This window comes from Ochotona curzoniae, unplaced genomic scaffold (assembly GCF_017591425.1).
Source record: "Ochotona curzoniae isolate NIBS_2020 unplaced genomic scaffold, NIBS_Ocur_1.0 contig_523, whole genome shotgun sequence".
Taxonomy (NCBI): Eukaryota; Metazoa; Chordata; class Mammalia; order Lagomorpha; family Ochotonidae; genus Ochotona; species Ochotona curzoniae.
The window spans coordinates 10210603-10233396 of NW_024466459.1; the positions used below are offsets into that span (position 1 = coordinate 10210603).

At 66.2% G+C, this 22794-nt stretch overlaps 4 protein-coding genes across 4 annotated transcripts; all 4 read left to right on the top strand.

Moving 5' to 3' along the window:
* The first annotated feature begins 1395 nt into the window (after positions 1 to 1395).
* On the top strand, positions 1396 to 2833 carry ARHGDIA (Rho GDP dissociation inhibitor alpha). Its single transcript, XM_040989765.1, has 6 exons — positions 1396 to 1466; positions 1551 to 1759; positions 1833 to 1916; positions 2219 to 2295; positions 2377 to 2440; positions 2526 to 2833. The coding sequence occupies exons 2-6, from the start codon at positions 1570 to 1572 to the stop codon at positions 2723 to 2725; spliced, it is 615 nt and encodes a 204-aa protein (XP_040845699.1). The 5' UTR covers positions 1396 to 1466; positions 1551 to 1569; the 3' UTR covers positions 2726 to 2833.
* A 4059-nt stretch (positions 2834 to 6892) lies between these two features.
* On the top strand, positions 6893 to 13752 carry P4HB (prolyl 4-hydroxylase subunit beta). The gene is made up of 11 exons (XM_040989763.1): positions 6893 to 7184; positions 8188 to 8394; positions 8903 to 9036; positions 9122 to 9259; positions 11272 to 11376; positions 11593 to 11718; positions 11803 to 12003; positions 12108 to 12228; positions 12302 to 12483; positions 12568 to 12654; positions 13026 to 13752. The coding sequence occupies exons 1-11, from the start codon at positions 7034 to 7036 to the stop codon at positions 13101 to 13103; spliced, it is 1530 nt and encodes a 509-aa protein (XP_040845697.1). The 5' UTR covers positions 6893 to 7033; the 3' UTR covers positions 13104 to 13752.
* A 3042-nt stretch (positions 13753 to 16794) lies between these two features.
* On the top strand, positions 16795 to 17662 carry PPP1R27 (protein phosphatase 1 regulatory subunit 27). The gene is made up of 3 exons (XM_040989766.1): positions 16795 to 16984; positions 17271 to 17421; positions 17539 to 17662. The coding sequence occupies exons 1-3, from the start codon at positions 16795 to 16797 to the stop codon at positions 17660 to 17662; spliced, it is 465 nt and encodes a 154-aa protein (XP_040845700.1).
* Positions 17663 to 17915: 253 nt separating this feature from the next.
* Positions 17916 to 20109, top strand: MCRIP1 (MAPK regulated corepressor interacting protein 1). The gene is made up of 4 exons (XM_040989767.1): positions 17916 to 17946; positions 19427 to 19482; positions 19555 to 19673; positions 20033 to 20109. Exons 2-4 carry the CDS (start codon positions 19475 to 19477, stop codon positions 20095 to 20097), a joined length of 192 nt encoding a protein of 63 aa, XP_040845701.1. The 5' UTR covers positions 17916 to 17946; positions 19427 to 19474; the 3' UTR covers positions 20098 to 20109.
* The last annotated feature ends 2685 nt before the right edge of the window (positions 20110 to 22794 follow it).

A 22794-nucleotide genomic window follows, 5' to 3' on the forward strand; every position in this document is an offset into this window, starting at 1 on the left:
GATATACAGAGAGGAGAGACAGAGAGGAAGATCTTCCATCAGATGATTCACTCCTTAAGTGACCTCAATGGCCGATGCTATGCTGATCCGAAGCCAGGAGCCTCTTCCAGGTCTCCCACGCTGGTGCAGGGTCCCAAAGCTTGGGCCGTCCTCGACTGCTTTCCTGGGACACAGGCAGGGAGCTGGAAGGGAAGCGGGACTGCCGGGATAGAATAGGCGCCCATATGGGATCCCGGGCAGGCGTGCAAGGTGAGGACCTTAACCACTTGTGTCACCCTGCCAGGCCCTGAGAACTGTTTTGAGACATAGTTTTTTTCTTAAGAGTTTATTTTTGTTGGAAAGCAGATTTGCAGAGAGGAGAAAGATCGTTTTTCCTGGTCATTCCCCACGTTGGACACAACAGTTGGAGCTGAGCTGATCCAAAGCCAGGAGCCAGGAGCCTCCTTCTGGTCTCCCACATGGGTGCAGGGTCCCAATGCTTTGGGCCGTCCTCCACTGCTTTCCCAGGCCACAGGCAGGGAGCTGGATGGGAAGTGGGGCTGCCGGGACACAGACCTGCGCCCACATGGGATCCTGGTGCTGCAAGGTGAGGATGCAGCCCTAGGCCTGATGCAGAGATGTCGCTACTGCAGGGGTCAGTGTCCTCACCTCAGGGGCTGGGTCAGGAGCCCTGGCGCCATCGGGACTCCCAGCAGTGGGACCAGCACCTGCCGCCTCGCAGAGCGCTCCAAGGGCAGCCCGGGTGAGGAGGAGCTGCAGGCGGGATGTCACAAGGCCGGCATGAGCAGGATTCCTGAACCAGGCAGGTGAGCGCCCGAGGGGCCAGTCACAGGTGCGCCCACCGGCTCGGGGTCGGGGGTCTCCCTCCCTCCCACGCGCTAGGGGTCAGGGGCTCCCCGCGGGTCCCATCCTCTCAGGGTCGGGGTCTCTCTCCCACGCGCTCGGGGTCGGGGGCTCCCCCGGGGCCCACCCTCTCAGGGTCGGGGTCTCCCTGCCCCACCCACGCGCTAGGGGTCGGGGTCCTCCCCGCGGGACCCACCCTCAGTGTCGGGGTACCCCTGCCCGGTCCGACGCGCTCGGGGGCGGGGGCTCCCCCGGGGCCCACCGGGACGGGGTGTGCGGGGCTCGGCGCGCGCGGACACAACAAAGGAGCAGCCCTCGGGCCAGCGTGCGGGCGGGCGTCCGCGGCGTGCCCCGGCGGCGGGCGGCGCGGAGACGAGGGGGCTGGCCCGCCGCCCGCCGCCTGAGCAAGGGCCCGCCCGGCGACGCGGCCCGCAAGATGGCGCCCGCCGCGCCGCGCACGCGCAGCCCCCGGCCCGCCCGGCGGGAGCGGAAGTGGCGCCGACCCCGGAAGCGGCGCTCGGGCGGGGCGGCGGGCGGCGGTCGTGGTCGCGGTCGCGTGCGGGAGCGTGCGGGAGCGGCGGCGGCAGCGGCGGGGCGAGCGCGAGCGGCGGGTCCAGCGTCCGGTGAGTGCCCCGCCGAGGCCCGGGCGGCGCGAGGGCGGGGGGCGCCCCGGGGCCGCGCGCAGCCACCGCCCTGCTGCCCCGCAGGCGTCCGGGAGCGGCGAGCATGGCCGAGCAGGAGCCCACGGCCGAGCAGCTGGCGCAGATCGCCGCCGAGAACGAGGAGGACGAGCACTCGGTCAACTACAAGCCGCCGGCGCAGAAGAGCATCCAGGAGATCCAGGAGCTGGACAAGGACGACGAGAGCCTGCGCAAGTACAAGGAGGCGCTGCTGGGCCGCGTGGCCGTGTCGGCCGGTGAGTGCGCGCCGCACCTGCCGCCCCGCGCGCGCCCCGCGCCCCGCTGACCCTCCGACCCCCGTCCCCGCAGACCCCAGCGTGCCCAACGTGGTGGTGACGCGCCTCACGCTCGTGTGCAGCTCAGCGCCCGGGCCCCTGGAGCTGGACCTGACGGGTGAGTGGGCGCGGCCTCGGGGTGCGGGCCCGGGGGTGCACGGCCTGGGTGGGTCCGGAGATGCACGGCCTGGGGGTGCACGGCCTTGGTGTGTTCCGGGGGTGCACGGACTGGGTGGGTCCGGGGAGCGCGCAGCCCGGGGGTGCACGGCCGGGTGTGTTCCGGGGATGCATGGCCTGGGGGTGCACGGCCTGGGTGGGTTCTGGCCTGGGTGCACCCGACCCGTGAGTGAGCGCTGCCTGGGTGCACGCCGCCTTGGGGAGACCCGGTGTCCCCAACACTAGCTGGCCGCCTCCCTGCAGGTGACCTGGAGAGCTTCAAGAAGCAGTCGTTCGTGCTGAAGGAGGGTGTGGAGTACCGGATAAAGATCTCCTTCCGGGTAAGGGCGGCCGGGGAGCCTGGGATACCCGGGGCAGGGCCAGGGTCGGGGCACCCAGCTGACCCCCGGTGGCGCCCACAGGTGAACCGTGAGATCGTGTCAGGCATGAAGTACATCCAGCACACCTACAGGAAGGGCGTCAAGAGTGAGTGAGGGGCCGGCCGTGGGCGTGGGCGTGGGCGAGGGCCGGCACCGCTGGCCGCTGATCCAGCTCACCCTCACACCCGCAGTCGACAAGACCGACTACATGGTGGGGAGCTACGGGCCCCGCGCCGAGGAGTACGAGTTCCTGACGCCCATGGAGGAGGCGCCCAAGGGCATGCTGGCGCGTGGCAGTTACAGCATCAAGTCCCGCTTCACCGATGACGACAAGACGGACCACCTGTCCTGGGAGTGGAACCTCACCATCAAGAAGGAGTGGAAGGACTGAGACGGACACGGACGGAGCCTCCCCGTACCAAAGTGCCGACAGGCCACTCCCCCGCGGCCCTGCCACTCGGCTCTGCCCGGCCCCTCAGCCCTCCTGTGCCCACAGCTCCAGTGCCCAGCCCCTCAGCCCTCCTGTGCCCACAGCTCCACAGGCCAGCCTCTCAGTCCTCCTGTGCCCTACACTCAGCCACTCACCCTCCCTGTGCCCACCACCTGGCTCCTCAGCCCTCCTGTGCCCGTTGCCCAGCCCCTCAGCTCTCCTGTGCCCACAGCTCCACAGGCCAGCTCCTCAGACCTCCTGTGCCCACCACTCAGCCACTCACCCTCCCTGTGCCCACCACCTGGCTCCTCAGCCCTCCTGTGCCCGTTGCCCAGCCCCTTAGCTCTCCTGTGCCCACAGCTCCACTGCCCAGCCCCTCAGTCCTCCTGTGCCCACCACCCGGCCCCTCACCTTTCCTGTGCCCACCGCCTAGCCCTTTGGCTCTCCTGTGCCCACAGCTCCACCGCTCAGCTCCTCAGCCCACCCGTGCCCACCTCCCACTCTGCTTCCCTTCAGGTCCCTCCCCTGCCGTGCCGAGGTCCTGGCCTGGAGAACGGGGCAGGGCCACCCGTGGGGAGCACAAGCCCTTGCAGGCACAGAGTGTGTAATGCCAGGCCTCTGGGGGCTTCCCTCTGCTTGTTCCCTCCCCATGCCACCACTTCATCTGTTGCTGTCAGTGACCGTCTAACCATGATGCCTTAAGATGTGGAACGTGTCCCGGGAGCCTTACTAACTCCCTGTGTCTGCATGAGCATGTGGTCCCCTGTCCCGCCCTGTCTGGTCCCCGGGACTGGGGGGGGCATGAGCTGCCCCCAGCCCTTGGCCCCGCCAGCCCCTCCCCTCCCGGCCAGGGCTGTGGGGATGGCTTCATGCTTGGGGCAAACCAAATTGCCAGAACTCCAGGCACCAGCTGCTCCATGGCGGGTGGCAGGGACCCTCCCCACCTCTGCCTCTGTCCCTGTGGGCAGCACTCGGCCCCTCCCCCACAGAGACCCCCTGACAGCCAAGGCCCACAAAGCCGGCGGCCGAGCCTTACACCCCTTGGGCCGGCGCCTGGGTCCTCGTGCCTGGGCCCGTCAGTAGTTCAGTATTTATTGCCTCCGTCTGCGTCCTCTGGGCCGGCCTTTCTCCCCCGGACCTAGCCAGGACCAACCTGGGACCAAGCGCCCGCTGCCGGGAGCTGTCGCCTGTACCTGCCTCTCCCCCCACCCCCCACCCCCCGCGTGGTGTCTGCCAGAGGAGCCCTGCCTCTCCTCCGACTGGGAAATAAACTCCCCTCAAGGAACCAAAGCTGTGCTGCCATCCTTGGGGCTGAGGGTTGGGGGCAGGCGGCTCGGGGCCAGGGGCACCCAGGCTGGGGTTTGGGGGCAGGCAGCTCCAGGCCAGGGGCCCCCGCCCAGTACATGGGAAACAGAATCTGGCACCAGCCCAGGCAGGAAGCTGTGCTGGGCTTTGCAGAGGAAGTGGGGCGCCGGGAGGAGGGCTCCCCAGCTGGTGCTGGAGCCTGCCCCCTTGCGGTTGTCTGGCGTCCATGCCTGACCATAGGATTCTTCAGGGGCCACTTCACAGATTCCTGAGGGTGACCTGGTAGGCAGCCCAGTGCTGCAGGAGGCACTGCCATGCTGGCGCGTCCAGCGTGGAGCTGTGGTGCCTAGCGCCCCAGGGCTGGTACCCCAAGCCCCTGACGGGGGAAGCACCGAGACTGGCCCTGGGCCCGTGGGGAAGGTGGCGGCTTCCTGTGGAGGCCTCCCTGGGCTCCTGGGCGGTGCAGGAGATCTGCCTCCAGGCCACCAGTCAGTGCGGCTCCCGCAGACCTGCGGCCACAGGGTGCTGGCTCTGTGCAGGCTGCGCCTCCTGCGACAGCCCCAGACTCAGCCCCGGAAGCGCTGGGGGGAGAAGGCAGGTGGTAGCCAAGGTTCTCACCAGCCTCCCCAGGGCTGCCCCTCCCCCGGCCCCCAGACTGGGGGTGGGCGAGCACGGGCAGGCAGCCAGGCAAGCGGCACAGCCCAGCGACAGCTTTCCCACCTCTGCCCAGCTTGGCGCCTGTAGGTGCACTGTGGGCTCCCGGGCTCCTGTCGGGCTCAGCACCTCCCACGGGGACCCACGCCCCACACCCCCCAGCTCCCGTGAACTCAGACCCCAAGCTCCAAGCTGTCCAGGCACGTGGCCAACGGCCAGGACTTTGTCCCAGCTCCTCCCCTGCCCCAGGACACTGTGAGGTGGCACCCACAGAATGTGACGTGTCTCTTGGGTCCCAAGTCTGACCTGATCCTCCTGGTGCCAAGGATCACCCCAGAGCCAGTGGCTCAGCCTGATACTCCTACCCAGGCCCTGCCTGCCCGCCCACCCCTGGTGCTCCCCCTCAGGAATGCCCAGGTTTTCACTGCCTGAAACCCCCATATGGCCTTCTTCCATAGTGGTGGCAGACTGTAACCAGCAGGTGTAATCCCCTATGGGTGTTGCTACCCCCACCACCCCACATATGGGGCTGACAGGTGACTGAGAACCCTTCCCTGCCCAGCAGCACCCCTGGGCCCCGGCTCACCCCTCTGCACGGGGCTGCCACTGGCACCCTTGCTACTGTCTGGCCCAGGGGCAGCAGTGACCAGGGCATCCCGGGTGACACCCCCCCACCAGGCCAACTGAGGAACCGGGCTGTGGCTCAATGGGATTGTGGGTGGACAGGGAGCCATCCTGGCTGGCCGGGACCTCCTGCCCCCGTGAGTCCTCACCAGCCAAGGCGCACGGGCTACGGGGCTCTGTCGGCCCTGCCCCTCTGACTTGGGGTTCTCAGCCATCCCCCTCCTGTCTTGGGGTTCTTAGCCTACCCCCCCCCCTTTTTTTTATACTGCAAAGTCAGATGGACAGAGAGGAAGATCTTCTGTCCAATGATTCACTCTCCAAGTGACCACAACGGCCGGTGCTGAGCCGGTCTGAAGCCAGGAGCCAGCAGCCTTCTCCAGGTCTCCCACGCGGGTGCAGGGTCCCAAGGCTTTGGGCCGTCCTCGACTGCTTTCCCAGGCCACAGGCAGGGAGCTGGATGGGAAGTGGAGCTGCTGGGATTAGAACCGGCGATCATATGGGATCCTGGCACATTCAAGGAGATGACTTTAGCCATCGCAGTCTGCCCCATCCCCCTCTGACTTGGGGTTCTCAGCCCTCCGCCGTCTGACTGGGGGTCCTCTCAGCCCTCCGCCGTCAGACTGGGGGTCCTCTCAGCCCTCCGCCGTCTGACTGGGGGTCCTCTCAGCCCTTGCCCACAGTGGTTTCGCAATAGCTGGTTTGCAGCCCCTGTGCAGAGGCCCTGGGAGGGTGCACCTGCCGCCTCGCGGAGGGCGCAGTGACCGGAAGGTCAAGTGACGGGCGGCCCACACAGCCCAGTACGGTCAGGGGGACATGGGGGGACCGGCCGAGCCCTTCTGACTTGGGGTCTTCTCACAACTAGGGGCGTCGGCGACCGCTCGGCCCCGACACCGGAGGGACCGAGGTGGGTGCGCGTCAGGGATCTCCGGGCAAAGGGTGGCGGCGGCAAGCCACCGGGGACACAGCCGCCATGAGCAACGACGCGGGCCGCGGGGCGGACAAAGGAAGCGGCCCCACAGGACGGACCCCGCGTCCTCAGACAGGCGCCGCACGGGCCGCACGCGCGCCGGAAGCGACGTCAGCTGGCGTCCGGGGGCGGTGCCAGTTAGGAGTACGCGGTCCACTCAGAATTCAACACGAGGGGTTTCGGAGGCGCAGGAGCAGCTCCGCCCCCGGGTCGGGGCGGGCGGGCGGAGGCGCCGCACTGCCACGTTCGACGAAGGAAGGCGCGGGGTGCGTGCAGCTTCCGGCCAATCAGGAGCCGCGGAGCGCGGACGGCAGACAGGAGCAGCCAGTCCAGGCCAGTGCAAGGTGTGCCAGAAATCCACCAATCACAAGTCGAGAGACAGAAAGTTCTCCTGCGGGAGCCAATGACAAGCAGCAGGACACGGCGAGCGCGAGCCCTCGGCCAATCCCGGGTGAGGGCGGGGTCGGCCTGCTCAGCGTTCCCGAGGCCGGGGCCTTGCCTTTTGTGCGCAGCCAATGGCAGCGGGCCGGGGGCAGGCTGCCCAGGGCGCGCACCAATCGTCGGCCGCTCGGGGTGGTGCGGGCGCGCGCGGGCGGGGGCGCGCGGGAGGGGCCGGGCGCGCGCGCCGCCCGGGTTGATAAAGGCGCGGCCGGGGCCGCCGCGCGCTCTCGTCGCCTCTGCCGTCCCGGCGGCGCCAACCGAACCCCTCGCCGCCCGCGATGCTGCGCCGCGCTGTTCTGTGCCTCGCCCTGGCCGTGGTGGCCCGGGTGGGCGCCGACGCCCCCGAGGAGGAGGACAACGTCCTGGTGCTCAAGAGCAGCAACTTCGCAGAGGCGCTGGCGGCCCACAAGCACCTGCTGGTGGAGTTCTGTGAGTGCGAGCTCGGCCGCGGCCTGGGCAGGGCCGGGGTGTCCGTCCCGGGGCCGCGTCCTTGCCCGGGTGGCGAGCGGACTCCGTCGGCCCCGGTGCAGGACCCCTGGGATGGGCCGTGGGCTGGGCCTGCTGGACCTGGGATGGGGCCGGCCGTGAGCTGGACCTGTAGGACCCCTGGAATGAGGCCGCCCGTGACCTGGACCTGCTGGACCCTTGGGAGGGAGCCGGTCGTGGGCTGGACCTGCAGGACCCTTGGGATGAGGCCGGCCATGAGCTGGACCTGCTGGACCCTTGGGAGGGAGCCGGTCGTGGGCTGGACCTGCAGAACCCCTGGGATGGGGCTGTGGGCTGGACCTGCTGGACCCCTGGGATGGGGGCGGCCGTGGGCTGGACCTGCAGGACCCCTGGGATGGGGGCGTCTGTGGGCAGGACCTGCTGGACCCCTGGGATGGGGGCGGCTGTGGGCTGGGCCTGCTGGACCCCTGGGATGGGGGCGGCCGTGGGCAGGACCTGCAGGACCCCTGGGATGGGGGCGTCTGTGGGCTGGACCTGCAGGACCCCTGGGATGGGGCGTCTGTGGGCAGGACCTGCAGGACCCCTGGGATGGGGGCGGCCGTGGGCTGGACCTGCAGGACCCCTGGGATGGGGGCGGTCGTGGGCTGGACCTGCAGGACCCCTGGGATGGGGGCGGCAGTGGGCTGGACCTGCAGGACCCCTGGGATGGGGCCGGCTGTGGTGGGCTGGAACTGTTGGACCTGGTGATCAGCAGCACTGCCTGCACCTCTCCTGGCCCCTGTCGCTGTGTCCCGCTGGCATCCTGCCTAAGGGCCTCGTGGGCGTCCCGGACTGACAGCCTTCCCGGGTCAAGCATACGGCTGCCAGGGAGCATGGGGCCAGCGCCCTGCTGTGCACAGGCAGGGGGTTATCTCAGCAAGCTGATAAGGCACTTCCAGGCCCTGGGAATGGCTAGTCAGTGCAGCGTTGTCGTCTCTTCTTGTAGATGCCCCTTGGTGCGGCCACTGCAAAGCGTTGGCTCCCGAGTATGCCAAGGCGGCGGCCAAGCTCAAGGCCGAGGGCTCCGACATCCGCCTGGCCAAGGTGGACGCCACCGAGGAGTCAGACCTGGCCCAGCAGTACGGCGTGCGCGGCTACCCCACCATCAAGTTCTTCAAGAACGGTGACACCACGTCCCCCAAGGAGTACACAGGTGTGTGGCCTGGCAGGGCCTGTCCATGGGGAACACGGGAATGTGGTCAGGGCCCCGGGAGCCACGCCCCGGCCACTCCTGGAGGCCCTGCCCCATGCTGGGCGTTGCCTGTTTGTCCTGTTCACCTTTGAAACAGGAAGGCCAGGCCCCGCCGCGGGACTGGGGTAACACAGAGCGGCTGACTGCTGCTGGGTTTTGTAACCAGGCCTCAGCACCCAGTTTGCCACCTGCCAGCCCTCCGATGTGGGGAGCCTGCCTTGACACACCTGCCTGTGGTGCCATCAGGGTCAGCCTTGGAGGGGGTGGACTCGAGGGCCACTTGTGGTGCAAACCCCAGGATTGGCCAGGGGTTACAGGAGAAAGCCACTTGCTATCCGTTAGTCTGGCATGACCATGCGGTGAAGGATGGGGCCACAGCCATGGCCTGTGCCACACTGTGGTGGGGCGGGCTGAGGGCCCGGGCTGCTGGGCACACGCCTGCCTAAGCTGATCCCGTGCGGCATCGCAGCTGGCAGGGAGGCGGACGACATCGTGAACTGGCTGAAGAAGCGCACAGGCCCGGCTGCCACCACCCTGCCGGACGTCGCCGCTGCCGAGTCCCTGGTGGAATCCAGCGAGGTGGCGGTCATAGGCTTCTTCAAGGTACGGGGGTCGCTGAAGATGGGGCGCCCGTAACATCGGGGGCGGGTGCCTCGACGCCTGCTACCTCGGGCTTCGCTTGCTGCAGAACATGGAGTCGGAGGCTGCCAAGCAGTTCCTGCTGGCCGCAGAGGCCATCGACGACATTCCATTTGGGGCCACAACCAGCAGCGACGTGTTCTCGAAGTACCAGCTGGGCCAGGACGGGGTCGTTCTCTTCAAGAAGGTAGGTGGCCCTGGTCCAGGGACAGGCGGGGGTGCCCGTGTGGGACGGCAGCTCAGCTTGGAGACTCCTTGTCTCCGGCAGCCTGGGCCCCGTGAGCTGCTCTCAGGACATGGTCAGGGTGTGAGCATCGAGGATCCAGGTGGGAGAATGGGAGCCCTGTGGGGAACCGGACCCGCAGGCTCTGTGTGTGGTTGCTGGGCAGGAGGGCTCTGCGCTGTGTGTCCCAGGAAGCCATGCTGGCTGGGGCAGGGCCAGGACGGAAGCATGGGCGTCCTTTGACACTTCTGCTCCTGGGGAAGGGGCTTGCTGAGTTAGGTCCGGGGGGCTGAGCAGCAGAGCGCTCTGGGTCTGAAGGGTCCCGGCCCCTCGGCAGGAGCTGTGGTCTCTGCTCGGGCTGTGCCCGTCGCCTGGAGGTTGTGTGGCTTGGGGATGGGCCGAAACTTGGAGCGTCGTGCAGTCTGGGCTGCGTGGCCATGGACAGGCAGTCTGCCTGGGCTGCTGCTGGGCAGTGGGCAGCCCTCTTCATGGAGGGAAGCCTGGCACAGCCAGCCCAGTACAGCAGATGGTGGCCAGCGACCAGGCCTCAGGTCTGCACGGCTGGGCTCTGTTCTGAGCAGCCGCTGGCTGCACTTCCTCATTCCCGGAGGTGAGCTGGCCTTCCTGTCCGTGGGGAAGCGTGTGGCAGCCCAGTGGGCTCTGCAGCTCAGCCGGCCGGAGTGGGTCCACTGGGGCTTTGAGCTCACTGTCCAATTTGGAGTTACTCGCTGCTGGTGACTTTAGTTTAAAGACCTATTTTTCTTTGGAAGGTGGTTACAAAGAGAATTAGAGAGGGGCTTTGATCTGCTGGTTCACGCCCCGAATGGCTGCAGTGGTTGGAGCGGAGTGATCCAAAGCTGGAAGTTTCTTCCTGGTCTCCTGTGGGGGGTGGGGCCTAAGCCCCGGGGCCGGACTGCCCTGCTTTCCCAGGTGCAGTGGCAAGGGGTTGGATCAAATGTGGACGGCTGGGACTCACACCAGCACCCACATGGGATGCCAGAGCTGCAGATAGAGTCTTAACCTTGTGTGTCATGACCTGAGGCCTGGAGACCGGCCTTACGGAGGTATTAGCGGTGTGGGGCCAGCACCTCCCTCCCCCGGCCTGGGTCCTGGCCTGCTGTGACCACAGCCCACACCTCTGGCAGCAGGGCCCTGCGGGAGGTGGTTGGCTGTATCACTTGTCATCATTGCTGTGAGAGGAAAGGCTGGGAAGCTAACCCACTCTGCTTGCTTATGTGGTGGCCCGAGGCCTGCTGGCTGGGCCCACACCACGTGTGGTTTGGGAGGCACGGCTTGGAGCGTGCTGTGGAGCCCAGGGGCAGCTGTCAGGCCTACTGGACACTTCAGTGTCAGGGAGCAAGAAGCCTCCCCAGGCAAGGTGAGGGATGGGGCTCAGCTGACGTCCTCGCCTGCTGGTCTGTGGGTTGGGAGCTGTTCCTGGGCAACAATGCAGGCTGGGCCATGACCCCGCAGCCCTCGCCCTACGAGCTGGCACGTGGGTGGGCATTGTGGCGTGCAACGAACGCCTCGTCCAGCACTTCCCTGGCACTCGGGGTGCGTAGGGCAGGGCTGGCTGTGGGCCTTGAATGCCAGCACAGGGGTGGCGAGCAGGAGGAGGATTCAACAAGCCCAGACACTCCGCAGGCAGAGGAGGCATGCTGATCGTTCCACCACGAGGGTGCTGGCCCCAGCACTCGGCTAGCTTTGGCCAGAGGGCCAGCAGCGGCGGATAGGGGCTGTCTTGCCACTAATGTACTTCCCTCATGCGGAGGGGATGCAAGCCAGGCCCTGGGTTCCTTGAGGACAAAGTATCCTGTCCCAGCTACAGTGGGCAGCCCAGGGAAGGGAGGAGCCGGGTCGAGGTCTCTGTCGTGGGAGGAGACTGGGTCCCTGGACTTGACTTGGTGTGGGCGCCCCTGGCAGCACCCTGCCACCCTGCCACAGAGCACCACCCTGGGACCCCTCTGTGTCCACAGTTTGATGAAGGACGGAATGACTTCGAGGGGGAGGTCACCAAGGAGAAACTGCTGGACTTCATCAAGCACAACCAGCTCCCGCTGGTCATCGAGTTCACGGAGCAGGTGGGGCAGTGGGAGGCCTCGGCTGGCGTGGGCCCTGCGGTCAGCGGCTTAGACCAGACACCCCAAAGATCTTTGAGGGTGCAGTGGGCGGTGGGAGGCCTCGGCTGGCGTGGGCCCTGCGGTCAGCGGCTTAGACCAGACACCCCAAAGATCTTTGGGGGTGCAGTGGGCGGTGGGAGGCCTCGGCTGGCTCACACCAGGTGCCCGTGTTTGCAGACGGCCCCGAAGATCTTTGGAGGGGAGATCAAGACGCACATCCTGCTCTTCCTGCCCAAGAGCGTGTCCGACTACGACGCGAAGCTGAGCAGCTTCAAGCAGGCAGCCGCCGGCTTCAAGGGCAAGGTGGGCCCCCACACGCAGCATGCACACACGCCTGCACACGCGGACACACAGGGCCAGGGTCTCAGCGCCGCCTCCTCTCCCCAGATCCTGTTCATCTTCATCGACAGCGACCACACGGACAACCAGCGGATCCTCGAGTTCTTTGGGCTGAAGAAGGCGGAGTGCCCGGCCGTGCGGCTCATCACCCTGGAGGAGGAGATGACCAAGTACAAGCCGGAGTCGGACGAGCTGACGGCCGACAAGATCACCGAGTTCTGCCACCGCTTCCTGGAAGGCAAGATCAAGGTGCGGGTGGCAACGCGCTGCTGCTGGGGCCTCCTCCCCGGGCGGGCTGGCGGGTGTGTGGCAGGCGCCTCCCTGCGCGGCCGTGACCATGCCTGCCCGTGCAGCCCCACCTCATGAGCCAGGAGCTGCCCGAGGACTGGGACCGGCAGCCGGTGAAGGTGCTGGTGGGGAAGAACTTCGAGGAGGTGGCCTTCGACGAAAAGAAGAATGTTTTCGTGGAGTTCTGTAAGTGAGGGCCCCCACGGCGTGCCACTCGCTCCGGGGTCTGCACGGGCCTTCAGAGCCATCTCCTTTGCAGACGCCCCGTGGTGTGGTCACTGCAAGCAGCTGGCCCCCATCTGGGACAAGCTGGGAGAAACGTACAAGGACCATGAGGACATTGTCATCGCCAAGATGGACTCGACAGCCAACGAGGTGGAGGCGGTGAAAGTGCACAGCTTTCCCACGCTCAAGTTCTTCCCCGCGAGCCCGGATAGGACAGTACGTGCCCGGGAGGTGGGGGCGAGGGAGGGCTGCCCGCCGGGCCAGGACCCACTCCAGCTCCGCGCTGCCCCTCGGCCACAGGTCATCGACTACAACGGCGAGCGGACCCTGGAGGGCTTCAAGAAGTTCTTGGAAAGTGGCGGCCAGGATGGGGCAGGCGACGACGATGTGAGTGAGCCCAGGCCGGACCCCAAAGCTGGAGGGGGCACTCCCTGACCTTGGCTTAGGCTCTGCCCCGGGGGGGACCTGCATGCGGTGGTTTGAGAGAACCATGGTATCTAACGGCCTTGTGCTGGTCAAAGGGCCCCGATCCCAGGAGCTCCCCACCACGGTGGCTCCGTTGAGGCAGCGATGGGGGATGTGGTCAACGGGGGTGGATTTGTGCAGCAGGAACTGTGGTGCCCACAGGGTTGGGCAGGGCGGCAGGGGGAGCTGGCACGGGGGTGGCCTCACCCCGTCCCCTCGGGCCTCTGACTTAGGCGGGAGGGCCCACTTGCCCTGCTGCAGTCCGAGAGCCCAGCCTCGCGTTCTCTCCCCAGGGTCTGGAGGACCTGGAAGAAGCAGAGGAGCCGGACCTGGAGGAGGACGAGGACCAGAAAGTACGGGACGAGCTGTGAGCACGGGTGGGCCTGGCGCCCGGAACCACACCGCGGTTCTGCAGCCCCAGGGCAGAGCCCACCCGGCCCTGGAGCCAGCAGGGACCCAGGCACCTCTTCCACACTTTTCAATCTTTGGAAAGGAATTGACTACCAGGCCGGCCCACGCGCTGGGCAGTTTTTTAATCGTGATGTACATTTTTGTACATGTTCTTCATCTGAGAGCTCCCTAAAATGTTTGAGAATCTCACGGTGGGGCCTCCCCCGTCGGGGCTCTGTGGTATCACCATAGAAACTCCACCTGTGGGATTTTCAGGCATTTTCCGATGTCCGGACACTTGTCACGGCTCCCTGGAGCCTCTGCCCCTGGGGATGGAGCCAGGCTGGCCACAGTCCCTCCCACCTGTGCCCCAGCATGGCTCCTGTGTCCCTGGTTAGACAGACTCCCAGGATCCCGCCTGAGGAAGGGCCGGGACCACTGGCTATAGGGCCCAAACGGGGCCGGGCTTGGCTCCTTCGTTAGCACTGGATCCCCTCCCAGTGCGGCCTGCATGAGGCAGAGCCGGACCCAGCCAAGGCAGCCTGAGCCGAGCCTTAACACTGACGCTCCCCCAGGCACCTGCACCCCAACATTGGAATCCACCATTGGCCAAATAAAGTTGAAATTGTACTAGTTGAGGCTGCATCTGTCTTGTCCCCGTCCCATAGGGATTGGGGTGCAGGCAAGTGGGGTATGGGACAAGTCTGCCACCGCCCGCACCTGCGCCACTCCCACAGGCGTGGATTCCTGGGACCCCGCTGTGTCCGGTTCAGGGCAGAGGCTTCTGTAACATGTTGCCTGCACGTGTTTGGAGCTGCCAGCTGCACTGTCTGGGTTCACAGTACCCAGTCACACTTGCACAGGGTAGGGCTACAAGAGGACAGGACGAGGGGCAGCTTGCTGTGCCATCCCTCTAACCTCCCAGAGCACTCTGAAGGCGATCTGCAGCAGGTACCATGCAGAGGCTGGCATTGCGGCACCAGCATCCAAAGTGGGTACCAGTTCTGGTCCTGGCTGCGCCACTGCTGATCCAGCTCTCTGCTGATGGGCCAGAGAAAGCAGCAGAGAATGGCCCAAGTCCTTGGCCCCTACACCCACTTGGGAGACAAAAGGACCAGGCGGCTGTCCTCAGCGCCTACAGAGGGGCAGCTCCTGGGATCGGGGGGAGCTCACGTGCTCACTGGGCAACACCCTGGTTAGACCCTGGGCTGGCAGGTGTCTCAGGCTGTGCTGCCGCCTGCCTCCTGCAATGGGCGCTGACGAGCTAGCGGGCCGCGGGTTCTGATGTTCACATGCTGGGCTGGTGTCTGGCCAGTACAGGCAGGCCAGGCCTCAGGGCTTGGGAGGACCACCAGGTGCACGGGGGGGGGGGGGGGGGGGGCGGCGGTAGGCAGTGCCCCTCATGCCGAGAGGGGCCATGAGGACTCAGCCCACCTGCCAGCTCCCTGGGCACTGTCCGGCGGCTCTCTCAAGCTGGTATGCAGGCATGGTACCCACACAGTGGGATGTGTAGCTGTGGGTGATGGCCCCGGTGGGCTGGACAGGCGGCTGCTTCACCTTGGACTCCAGCTGATGACACTGCGTGGTGGCCCCTGTCAGAGAAAAGGCCCCTGGGGGCAGACACCGCAGGCTGAGCCCAGGGCCTCTCCAGGTTCTCGCTAAGAGGAGCAGCAGCAGAGGGGTACAGTGACTGTGCTGGCCAGCTGCACAGGAGCTGGGCACTGTGGCGGTCACGCGCTCCTGGGAGGGCAGTGAGTCACTAGTGCCTTTCCCCCTCGTGGACATGGCTGATGGGCATTCTTGGCCCGGCCTGCTGGGAGCTGTGGGTGGTGCCCAGGCCTCCTTGGCTGGGCCAGCAGGCCAGGCTGCCCGGACGCTCTTCCTGCCCTGCCCCAGAACCCAGGCTGGGCCATGGGCCTGTGGCGACTTGTCCTGGCTCCCATCCTCAAAGCTAGGGGCAGTGTTCTGCACCACACGCTCTGATCTCTCCTCGAGAGTAGAAGTGTGTGAACACCGGGTCGCTTCCCAAGCTCGTGGTGCCTGAAGGGAAATAACGAAGCACCCGCAGCCCAGGTGTCTGCTCCCAGGCTGCTCAGTGGCTCACCCACTTCCTGCTGAGTGCCTGGGATGGGGTGAGGAGGGAGGTCCGGGCTCAGCTGGGACACCTCGGGCCCTTGAGAACAGTTCCTTCGCTCACTCTTTCACATAAATTTTTTTTTTTGAAAGATACACAGAAAAGTGCTGGCTCACTCCCCAAATGGCCAGAGCAGCCAGAGCTGAGCCCCTCTGAAGTTGGAATGCCTCCTCCAGGTCTCCCACATGGGCTCAGGGTCCCAAGACTTTGGACCATCCTCACTGCTTTCCTAGGCCACAAGCAGGGAGCTGGATGGAAAATGGAGCATCTGGGACACGAACCAGCACCCATGTGGGATCCTGGTGCATACAAGGGAATTAGCTGCTAGGCTACCATGCTAGACATGTAAATCTTTAAAAAGCCAGCCTGCATTACATGGCCTGTCGGGACTACACAGGGGCAGCAACGACTATAATGCCAGCCTCCCGGGTGAGGTGTCCCCGGTGGCTTCTAATTCTAATCCTCCACACAGTGAAAGGCACGATGCCCACTGAGAGGGGTCTGCATGGCCACTCCTGTCAAGGCCTGTCCTGTCCAGCTGGCAGCAGTTTCGCTCCTGGGCTACCACCTGATCCTCTGTGCAGAACAATGGCAAGCTTTCCGCCATGCGAGCCGAGCTTATACCCCCGGAAGTGTGGGGACCCCAGCAGGGTCCTTGTAGGCCCAGTCTGGCAGAAGCTGCAGGTGCCTCCAGTGTGCCTGGTGGCACTGCACCTGGCACACGATGCCCTGGGCCCTGAGGCAGGCAGCGAGGCTCAGAAACGGGCATCCTTGAGCACCGTTGGCCAGGAGGATGGGGAGCTTGGAACAGAGACACGGGGCAATAGGGAGGTGAACCCTGAGGCCACCAGCCTGGCCCACCCCTCCTCGGGTTCCTGAGCTGCCCCTGCGGCTTGGTTCCGTTCCCAGTGTCCACATCTGGTCAGCCAGGCCCCTCTTAAGTTCTGGCTTAAGCACCCCCTTGGCGTCCAGCTGTGGCAGGGCTGAGGGCAGCTGGAGTGGGGAGAACTCCAGGTTATCATCTAGGAGAAGGCTGGGGCAGAGGGGCACCCCCTGCCACACACAGGTACCCTACATGGTCCTGTCCCTAATGTGTGACAAGCAGGGCACCCCCCACCAACACACAGGCACCCCATGTGGTCCTACCCACATGTGTGGCATTAGCAGGGTGGCCCCTGCCCCCTGGAATCCTGGAACAGGTCAGTCACCCACATTGCACCCACTCGGGCCCCGGCTTCCTGCCCGTGCCCTCTGTAAGGCACCTTCCCGGTCCAGCTGTGGGGTAGGGAGCGGCGGCCAGAAAGGATCTGACCTCTCTGGCAGGACATGGAACAGGTGGGCTGAAAGACGAGCTGCTAATACGATCCTTGACCGGAGGGGGGTCGGCTCGGTTTCAGGCCCTCGCGCCCCACAGCGTGACCGCGCAGCTTTATATAGCGCCCGCAGCCCTATATAAGCCGGAAGCAGGGTCTGTGTCCGGAGGAAGAGAGTCCACACTCCTCACCCCGTGCAGCAGGGTCCCCAGAGGGGCAGCCCCAATGCCCAGCAGGACGGCACGCTACGCCCGCTACAGCCCGCGGCACAGGCGCCGGCGGCTGCTGGCCGACCGCAGTGTGCGTTTTCCCAACGACGTCCTGTTCCTGGATCACATCCGCCAGGGGGACCTGGAACAGGTGGGGCGTTTCATTCGTGCCCGGAAGGTCTCCCTGGATACCATCTACCCCTCAGGTGAGCCGCAAGCCTGGTGCCACCACCCCATCCTGGGGCACCCCTGCAAGGGGGTCCAGCCCAGACCCCTGCCCTGCCCTAGGAGGGCCTGTCCCAGGAGGGCCGGGCCTGGACCCCCTGCCCACAGCCTGCCCCATGAGCGCTGGGCCTGGAACCCACCTGCCCCAGGAGGGTGGGCCTGGACCGGCTGCCCACAGCCTGCCCCATGAGCGCTGGGCCTGGACCCCCTGCACGCAGCCTGCCCCTGAGGGCCAACTCGGCCCTGAGCACACCCTGCCCTGCCCAGGCCTGGCGGCCCTGCATGAGGCCGTGCTGTCTGGGAACCTGGACTGCGTGAAGCTGCTGGTCAGGCACGGGGCGGACATCCACCAGCGCGATGAGACGGGCTGGACGCCCCTGCACATCGCCTGCAGCGATGGGTACCCCGAAATAGCCAGGTGAGGACGAGCCTGCCCGCCCTGGCCGCCTTCGAGAACGCTCCCCGGGCCCGCGGCCAGCGGGGACGCTCCCACAGGCTCGGGTTTCCGCGTGCCCACGCTGCTGCTCGCCCCCAGGTACCTCATCTCCCTGGGGGCCGACAGGGCCGCCGCCAACGACGACGGCGACCTGCCCTCCGACCTCATCGACCCCGACTTCAAGGACCTGGTGGAGCTCTTCCAAGGGACCAAGATGGAATGAGCGCCTCCCGGGGCCAGGCCGGCCTCGACCCCCGCCCTGCACACACACACACACTCAGCGCTCCGGCCTCCACTCCCTCCAAGTGCATTTTTTATTGTGACACTTTTTACTTTTTCAATAAACATGACTGCCAAGCCCGCCGAGGGGCCTCGTGACTGGGCCGCGTCCTCGCGCCCCTCCCCTCAGCAGCCCGCAGCCGCCATCGCGCCGTCACGTGGGCCGCGCCGCGTCACTTCCGCCGGGGCCTCCCAGCTGGAAGCGGCGGCGGCGGCCGACCGGGCGAGGTGAGGCAGTGGGCGGGCGGTGGACCGGAGCTGGACCGGGGCTGGACCGGGGCTGGCGGGGCAGTGGATGGATGGGGGACGGGAGCTGGACCGGGGCTGGACCGGAGCTGGACCGGAGCTGGACCGGAGCTGGACCAGGGCTGGACCGGGGCGGGGCTGGCGGGGCGGTGGACGGGAGCTGGACCGGAGCTGGCGGGACAGTGGATGGATGGGGGACGGGAGCTGGACTGGGACTGGCAGGGTGGTGGACGGATGGGGGACGGGAGCTGGACCGGGGCTGGACCGGGGCTGGACTGGGGCTGGCGGGGTGGTGGACGGATGGGGGACTGGAGCTGGACCGGGGCTGGTGGGGCTGGCGTGGCAGTGGATGGAGCTAGACCGGGGTTGGCGGGGCTGGCGGGGCGGTGGACGGCGGTGGACGCGCGGGCCGGTGACCCGCAGGGAGACGGCCGTGGCCGTCCAGGGGTCGCTGTCCCCAGGCGGAGGGGGCAGCCAGGCCCCAGGAGGGCTTTGGGGCGCTGTCTGGGATGGACCCCCGCCTGGGGCTAGCGTGGTCGGGGCTGTCGCAGGGGCCCCTGAGCGTGCAGGGGGCGTGGGCTGCTGCCCTCCCTCGGTGGGGTGACCCGGGAGGGCCAGCGCCCCTTGGGTTGCCGGCCGCCGCACCCTCTGCCTGCTGCGGGGCAGTGCAGGGTGGGGTGGTGGTCCCCTGGGGCCCTTGGGCTGGCTGCAGATGACAGCGATGGACCCACGTGCTGCTATTGTTGCAGCCTGGAGGCAGCATCTGCCTGGTGCGTGCCCCACCTGTGGCCCTTGGGCATCTGGGGAGCAGTGAGTCTCAGGAACCCAGGGGTTGGGGTTCAGCAGGGAGGGGGCATGTGGCTGAGCAGCCAGGCAAGGGGCGGTCTGGCAGGGAGGGCACACTGTCACACTGGCTGCCACTCTGACTGGGCCAGGGCACAGATGGGCAGCTGCAGGGCTGGCCAGTGGTGGGCGTCACGAGGCAGGGCCAGCGGCTGGTGCTGCCCCAACCCCTCTGGCTGCCGTGCCCCTCGGAGCCTCCCAGCCTGGCCCCATGGCTGCCAAGGCTGAGGTCACAAGCCTGTGCTCCCTGCCCTCCTCACTCACCTGGGTAGGAAGAGTGATGCCGAAGCGGCCTCAGGGCTTCCGCTGCGCCCTCAGCTGCCCGAGGCACGCTGAGCAGACAGGCGCGAGTCGCTCGCTGGCAACTCAAACCTGGGTGCAGGCCCCTGCCCCCTTCGGGGCCCAGCACACATCCTTTGCTGACACAGCCGGGTTCTCTGGGCTTGGGGGGATCGTGCGTGAGGGTCAGCCACGTCTGAGGTGTGTGGGGTCACGGCTTCCCACTGACCTGCATGGGGCTGGTCATGTTGGGGGCAGCTCTGGGTGTGCCCAGGCCTCCTCCCGCTGAACATGGCCATGCCCATCGCATCCACTGCTTGTCCCGGGGCTTCTGTTACAGAGGCCGAGGGGACCTGGCAGCAAGACACTGGGCCTGGACACCCCAGCAATGACCAGGTGGGTCTCGGGCAGGTGGGCGAGGCCGGGCGGGGCACCCCAGGCTCCCTCCCTCACACGCCCGGCCCCCAGCTCCCCTGTGCCCAGAGTCCTGTACAACGCCAGGAGAAACAGCAGCCCCCGCTCCCCCCCGATGAGCAGCGAGATCTTCACCCCCGCCCACGAGGAAAATGTTCGCTTCATCTACGAGGGTGGGTGCTGGTCCAGGAGGAGGGTGGGGGTGCCAGCCCTGGCAGAGTGGGGTGTTGGGGCACTGGCCAGGAGGAGGGTGTGTGCTGGGGACATGGCCCAGGAGGCGGGTTGGCCCGCAAGGAGAGCCTTCCTGGTCAGCACGGGTGCGCTGACTGCTGTGGCCGGGCTGCAGCCTGGCAGGGCGTGGAAAGAGACCTTCGGAGCCAGCTGTCGGGCAGCGAGCGGGGCCTGGTGGAGGAGTACGTGGAGAAGGTCCCCAACCCCAGCCTCAAGAGTGAGTGGGGCCCCTGGGGGGCCGGGGGCGGGCCGGGGCCTGGCCGCTGATCCAGTGCCGCCCTGCTGGCCCCCTCCCCGGCAGGCTTCAAGCCCGTCGACCTGAGCGACTTGAAGCGCCGCAGCCCGCAGGACGCCAAGAAGTCCTAGAGGGCTGGCTGTGCCTGATGGAGCCCCGCCTGCCGTGGGGGGCTGACTCCCGAGGCCCGTCACCCCAGCTACTGCCCCCACATGTCCCTGCTTCCCCCGCCCAGGTGCCACTTGGCTCTGTCCCCCACCCCCCCACCCCCGAGTCCCTGGCCCCAGCCCTCTAACCTGACCTGCTGTAGCCCCAGCCCCTAGCTCCTTTAGGATCAAGAGGGCAAGGGCCCTGCCTCCCACACAGGGGCACTCTTGGGCAGCATCGCCCGCTCCCAGCATGGGTTGCCCGCCAGCCCTTCCCTTCCCTGGCTTAGACACCACCTAGCTCCTCACTCGGCTCCAAGATGACCCGGGTGCTCGGGACCTGGGACGCTGCTGGATCCCCCAGGGCCCCAGCAAAGAGGCTATGCTGGCCCCAAGGGGGAAGGGTGTCGGGCTGACCAGAAGGTAGTGGTGCTTCTGGGCCCATCCTGGCTCTCAGCGTGTCCTGGGAGGGTCACCACGACCCCTTCTTCCTGTGTCCCAGCAAGTCATGCATCCACGTGGCCCTGGGATGGGGCCTTGAATAAAACAGGTGATCTGGGGTCAGCCTCTTGGTGGTCTCTCCGGAACCCTGCTTCACAGCCCGTGTGCCTCGGCTCTCAGCCAGGGCTGCAAAGCCCACTCATGATCGCGGGGGTCAGGTACATGGGGAAGTGGTGGGCCCTGCCCTTCCCCTGGAATGCTTTCAGGAGCACTGTTTCCAGAACATTCTGGGGTGGGTGGGGGTATGGCCTGAGCCCCAGGAAGGGCCTTCCCTGTGACAGGCCAGCTGCTGCCAGATGCCCACAAGCCTCACTGGCCGAGGCAGGAACTCCAGGGAGGCAAGGACCCTGCCAGGCGCTCTGCTCAGGCAGGCAGGATGTCCCTGTGCAGGGCGGGGTGACCCGACTGGGCTGTTTGCCCCCCTGTCATCAGGAGCTGCCGTTCAGTGTGACCACCGCTGAGAGGTACCAGGCAAGCCCTGTGCGGGATGGCCTTCTGTCCGCCCTCTGGCTTATTCCCCCACGCCCTTGTGGGTGGCAGGAGCCCCAGGAATGGCCACTCCTCTGTCCACCCACAACCTGGCGATGGGGGAGCCCGCCTTTGCTGACACCTTAGAGACCTGCAGGGGAGAGTGCCAAGGTGCTGCCTGAGTGCTTTGAGAAGTCTGAGCTGGCACCGGCTTTGGTGCGCCAGGCTGAGAAAAGCCAAAGTGTGTTGGCTGAGCAGATCCAGCGTGTGCATCCCCAGGCCCAGAAACTTTTTTTTTAAAGATTTATTTTTATTGGAAAGTCAGATATACAGAGAGGAAGAGAGACAGAGAGGAAGATCTTCCATCCACTGATTGACTTCCCAAGTGAGCACAACGGCCAGTGCTGTACCGATCCAGGAGCCAGCAGCCTCCTCCAGGTCTCCCACGCGGGTGCAGGCCCCAAGGCTTTGGGCCGTCCTCCACTGCTTTCCCAGGCCACAGGTAGGGAGCTGGATGGGAAGTGGGGCTGCTGCGATATGAACCGGTTCCTATATGGGATCCTGGTGCATGCAAGGCGAAGACTCTAGCCACCAGGCCTAAGAAACATTAAGGTTTGTTTTGAGGAGTACCTGACGTGGTATAGTAGGTAAAGCCACTACCTGTAGTGCTGGCATCCGGATGGGCACTGGTTCATGTCCTGGCTGCTTCGCTTTCCATGGCCCGAGAAAGCAAAGTGCGTGGGCCCCTGCACTCACGTGGGAGACCTGGAAGAAGCTCCTGGCTCCATTCTGGCCCCGCCCAGACCACTGTAGCTACTTGGGGAGTGAGCCAGTAAACAGAAAACTCTGGAACTGCCATTCAAGTTAACAAATAAATGTTCTGGGGGAAAAAAAAATGTTTCTGTTTAATGGAAGGGCCAGGCTGCAATGGCCAGGCTGAGCTCCCTCTAGTCTCCATGTGGGTGACAGGACCCAAACACATGGGCACAAGTAGGGAGTTTGGTGGGAACTGGGTGCCCACAGGGATGCCAGCATTGCTGGCAGCAGCTTCACCCACTGCACCACGAAGCCAGGCCTTGCATCTGTGTTTCTTGGCAAGCTGTGTGAGCGTCCCCTCCTGGCTGTCCTCTTCCTGCTCCAGGGCACAGTACCTCCCTGTCACTGGGTGTCACGGACTCGTGGCTGGCACTTGTTTCCGGTGCCATGTGATAAGCCCAGAACTCCCAGCAGGGCATGGAAATCCACCTCCCCTCTCTTAGGGGCTCTGCTGAGCCCTCCGCCGGCCTGAGGGCCCCATCTCCAGCCGCCACCCCCAGCAAGCAGCCTGTGCTGGCCGCCATGCCCGCACAGCCTGTGTGCACACATGCCCCCACACCCCTGGCAGCCTTGGCAGAAAGGACTGTTGCAGGGTGGTGGCGTGAAGTGAGGAGCTGGAGTGGAGACGCTGAGCTAGAGGCAGAGGCAGTGTGCTGAGCAGGATGAGTGGATGCATCTACCCCCTACGGGGCCGCCCTGATCACAGCCACCAACTCGGCCCCTGGGGATGTGGGGACAAAGTGGAGGCCGAGGACAAAGGAAGGTGGGCCAGGCCGACAGGAGCCACGGGTGGGCAGACTTCTCCCTAGGCAGCCACTGGCCGCAGCGCCGCTGGCGTGGGCACGTTACGCCTGGGATGGGGTGACACACGGAGTGTGCATGCCAGGGCCCAGACGG

Excerpts from the sequence above, each read along its gene's own strand:
- PPP1R27 (XM_040989766.1), top strand. The coding sequence starts at position 16,795 with ATGCCCAGCAGGACGGCACGCTACGCCCGCTACAGCCCGCGGCACAGG. Across the intron at positions 16,985-17,270 it reads GGATACCATCTACCCCTCAG|GCCTGGCGGCCCTGCATGAG; the intron begins GTGAGCCGCAAG and ends TGCCCTGCCCAG. Across the intron at positions 17,422-17,538 it reads GGGTACCCCGAAATAGCCAG|GTACCTCATCTCCCTGGGGG; the intron begins GTGAGGACGAGC and ends GCTCGCCCCCAG.
- MCRIP1 (XM_040989767.1), top strand. Across the intron at positions 19,674-20,032 it reads TGTTCGCTTCATCTACGAGG|GCTTCAAGCCCGTCGACCTG; the intron begins GTGGGTGCTGGT and ends CCTCCCCGGCAG.
- P4HB (XM_040989763.1), top strand. The coding sequence starts at position 7,034 with ATGCTGCGCCGCGCTGTTCTGTGCCTCGCCCTGGCCGTGGTGGCCCGG. Across the intron at positions 12,004-12,107 it reads TCCTGGAAGGCAAGATCAAG|CCCCACCTCATGAGCCAGGA; the intron begins GTGCGGGTGGCA and ends CTGCCCGTGCAG. Across the intron at positions 12,655-13,025 it reads ATGGGGCAGGCGACGACGAT|GGTCTGGAGGACCTGGAAGA; the intron begins GTGAGTGAGCCC and ends TTCTCTCCCCAG.
- ARHGDIA (XM_040989765.1), top strand. The coding sequence starts at position 1,570 with ATGGCCGAGCAGGAGCCCACGGCCGAGCAGCTGGCGCAGATCGCCGCC. Across the intron at positions 1,917-2,218 it reads CCTGGAGCTGGACCTGACGG|GTGACCTGGAGAGCTTCAAG; the intron begins GTGAGTGGGCGC and ends GCCTCCCTGCAG. Across the intron at positions 2,296-2,376 it reads GGATAAAGATCTCCTTCCGG|GTGAACCGTGAGATCGTGTC; the intron begins GTAAGGGCGGCC and ends TGGCGCCCACAG.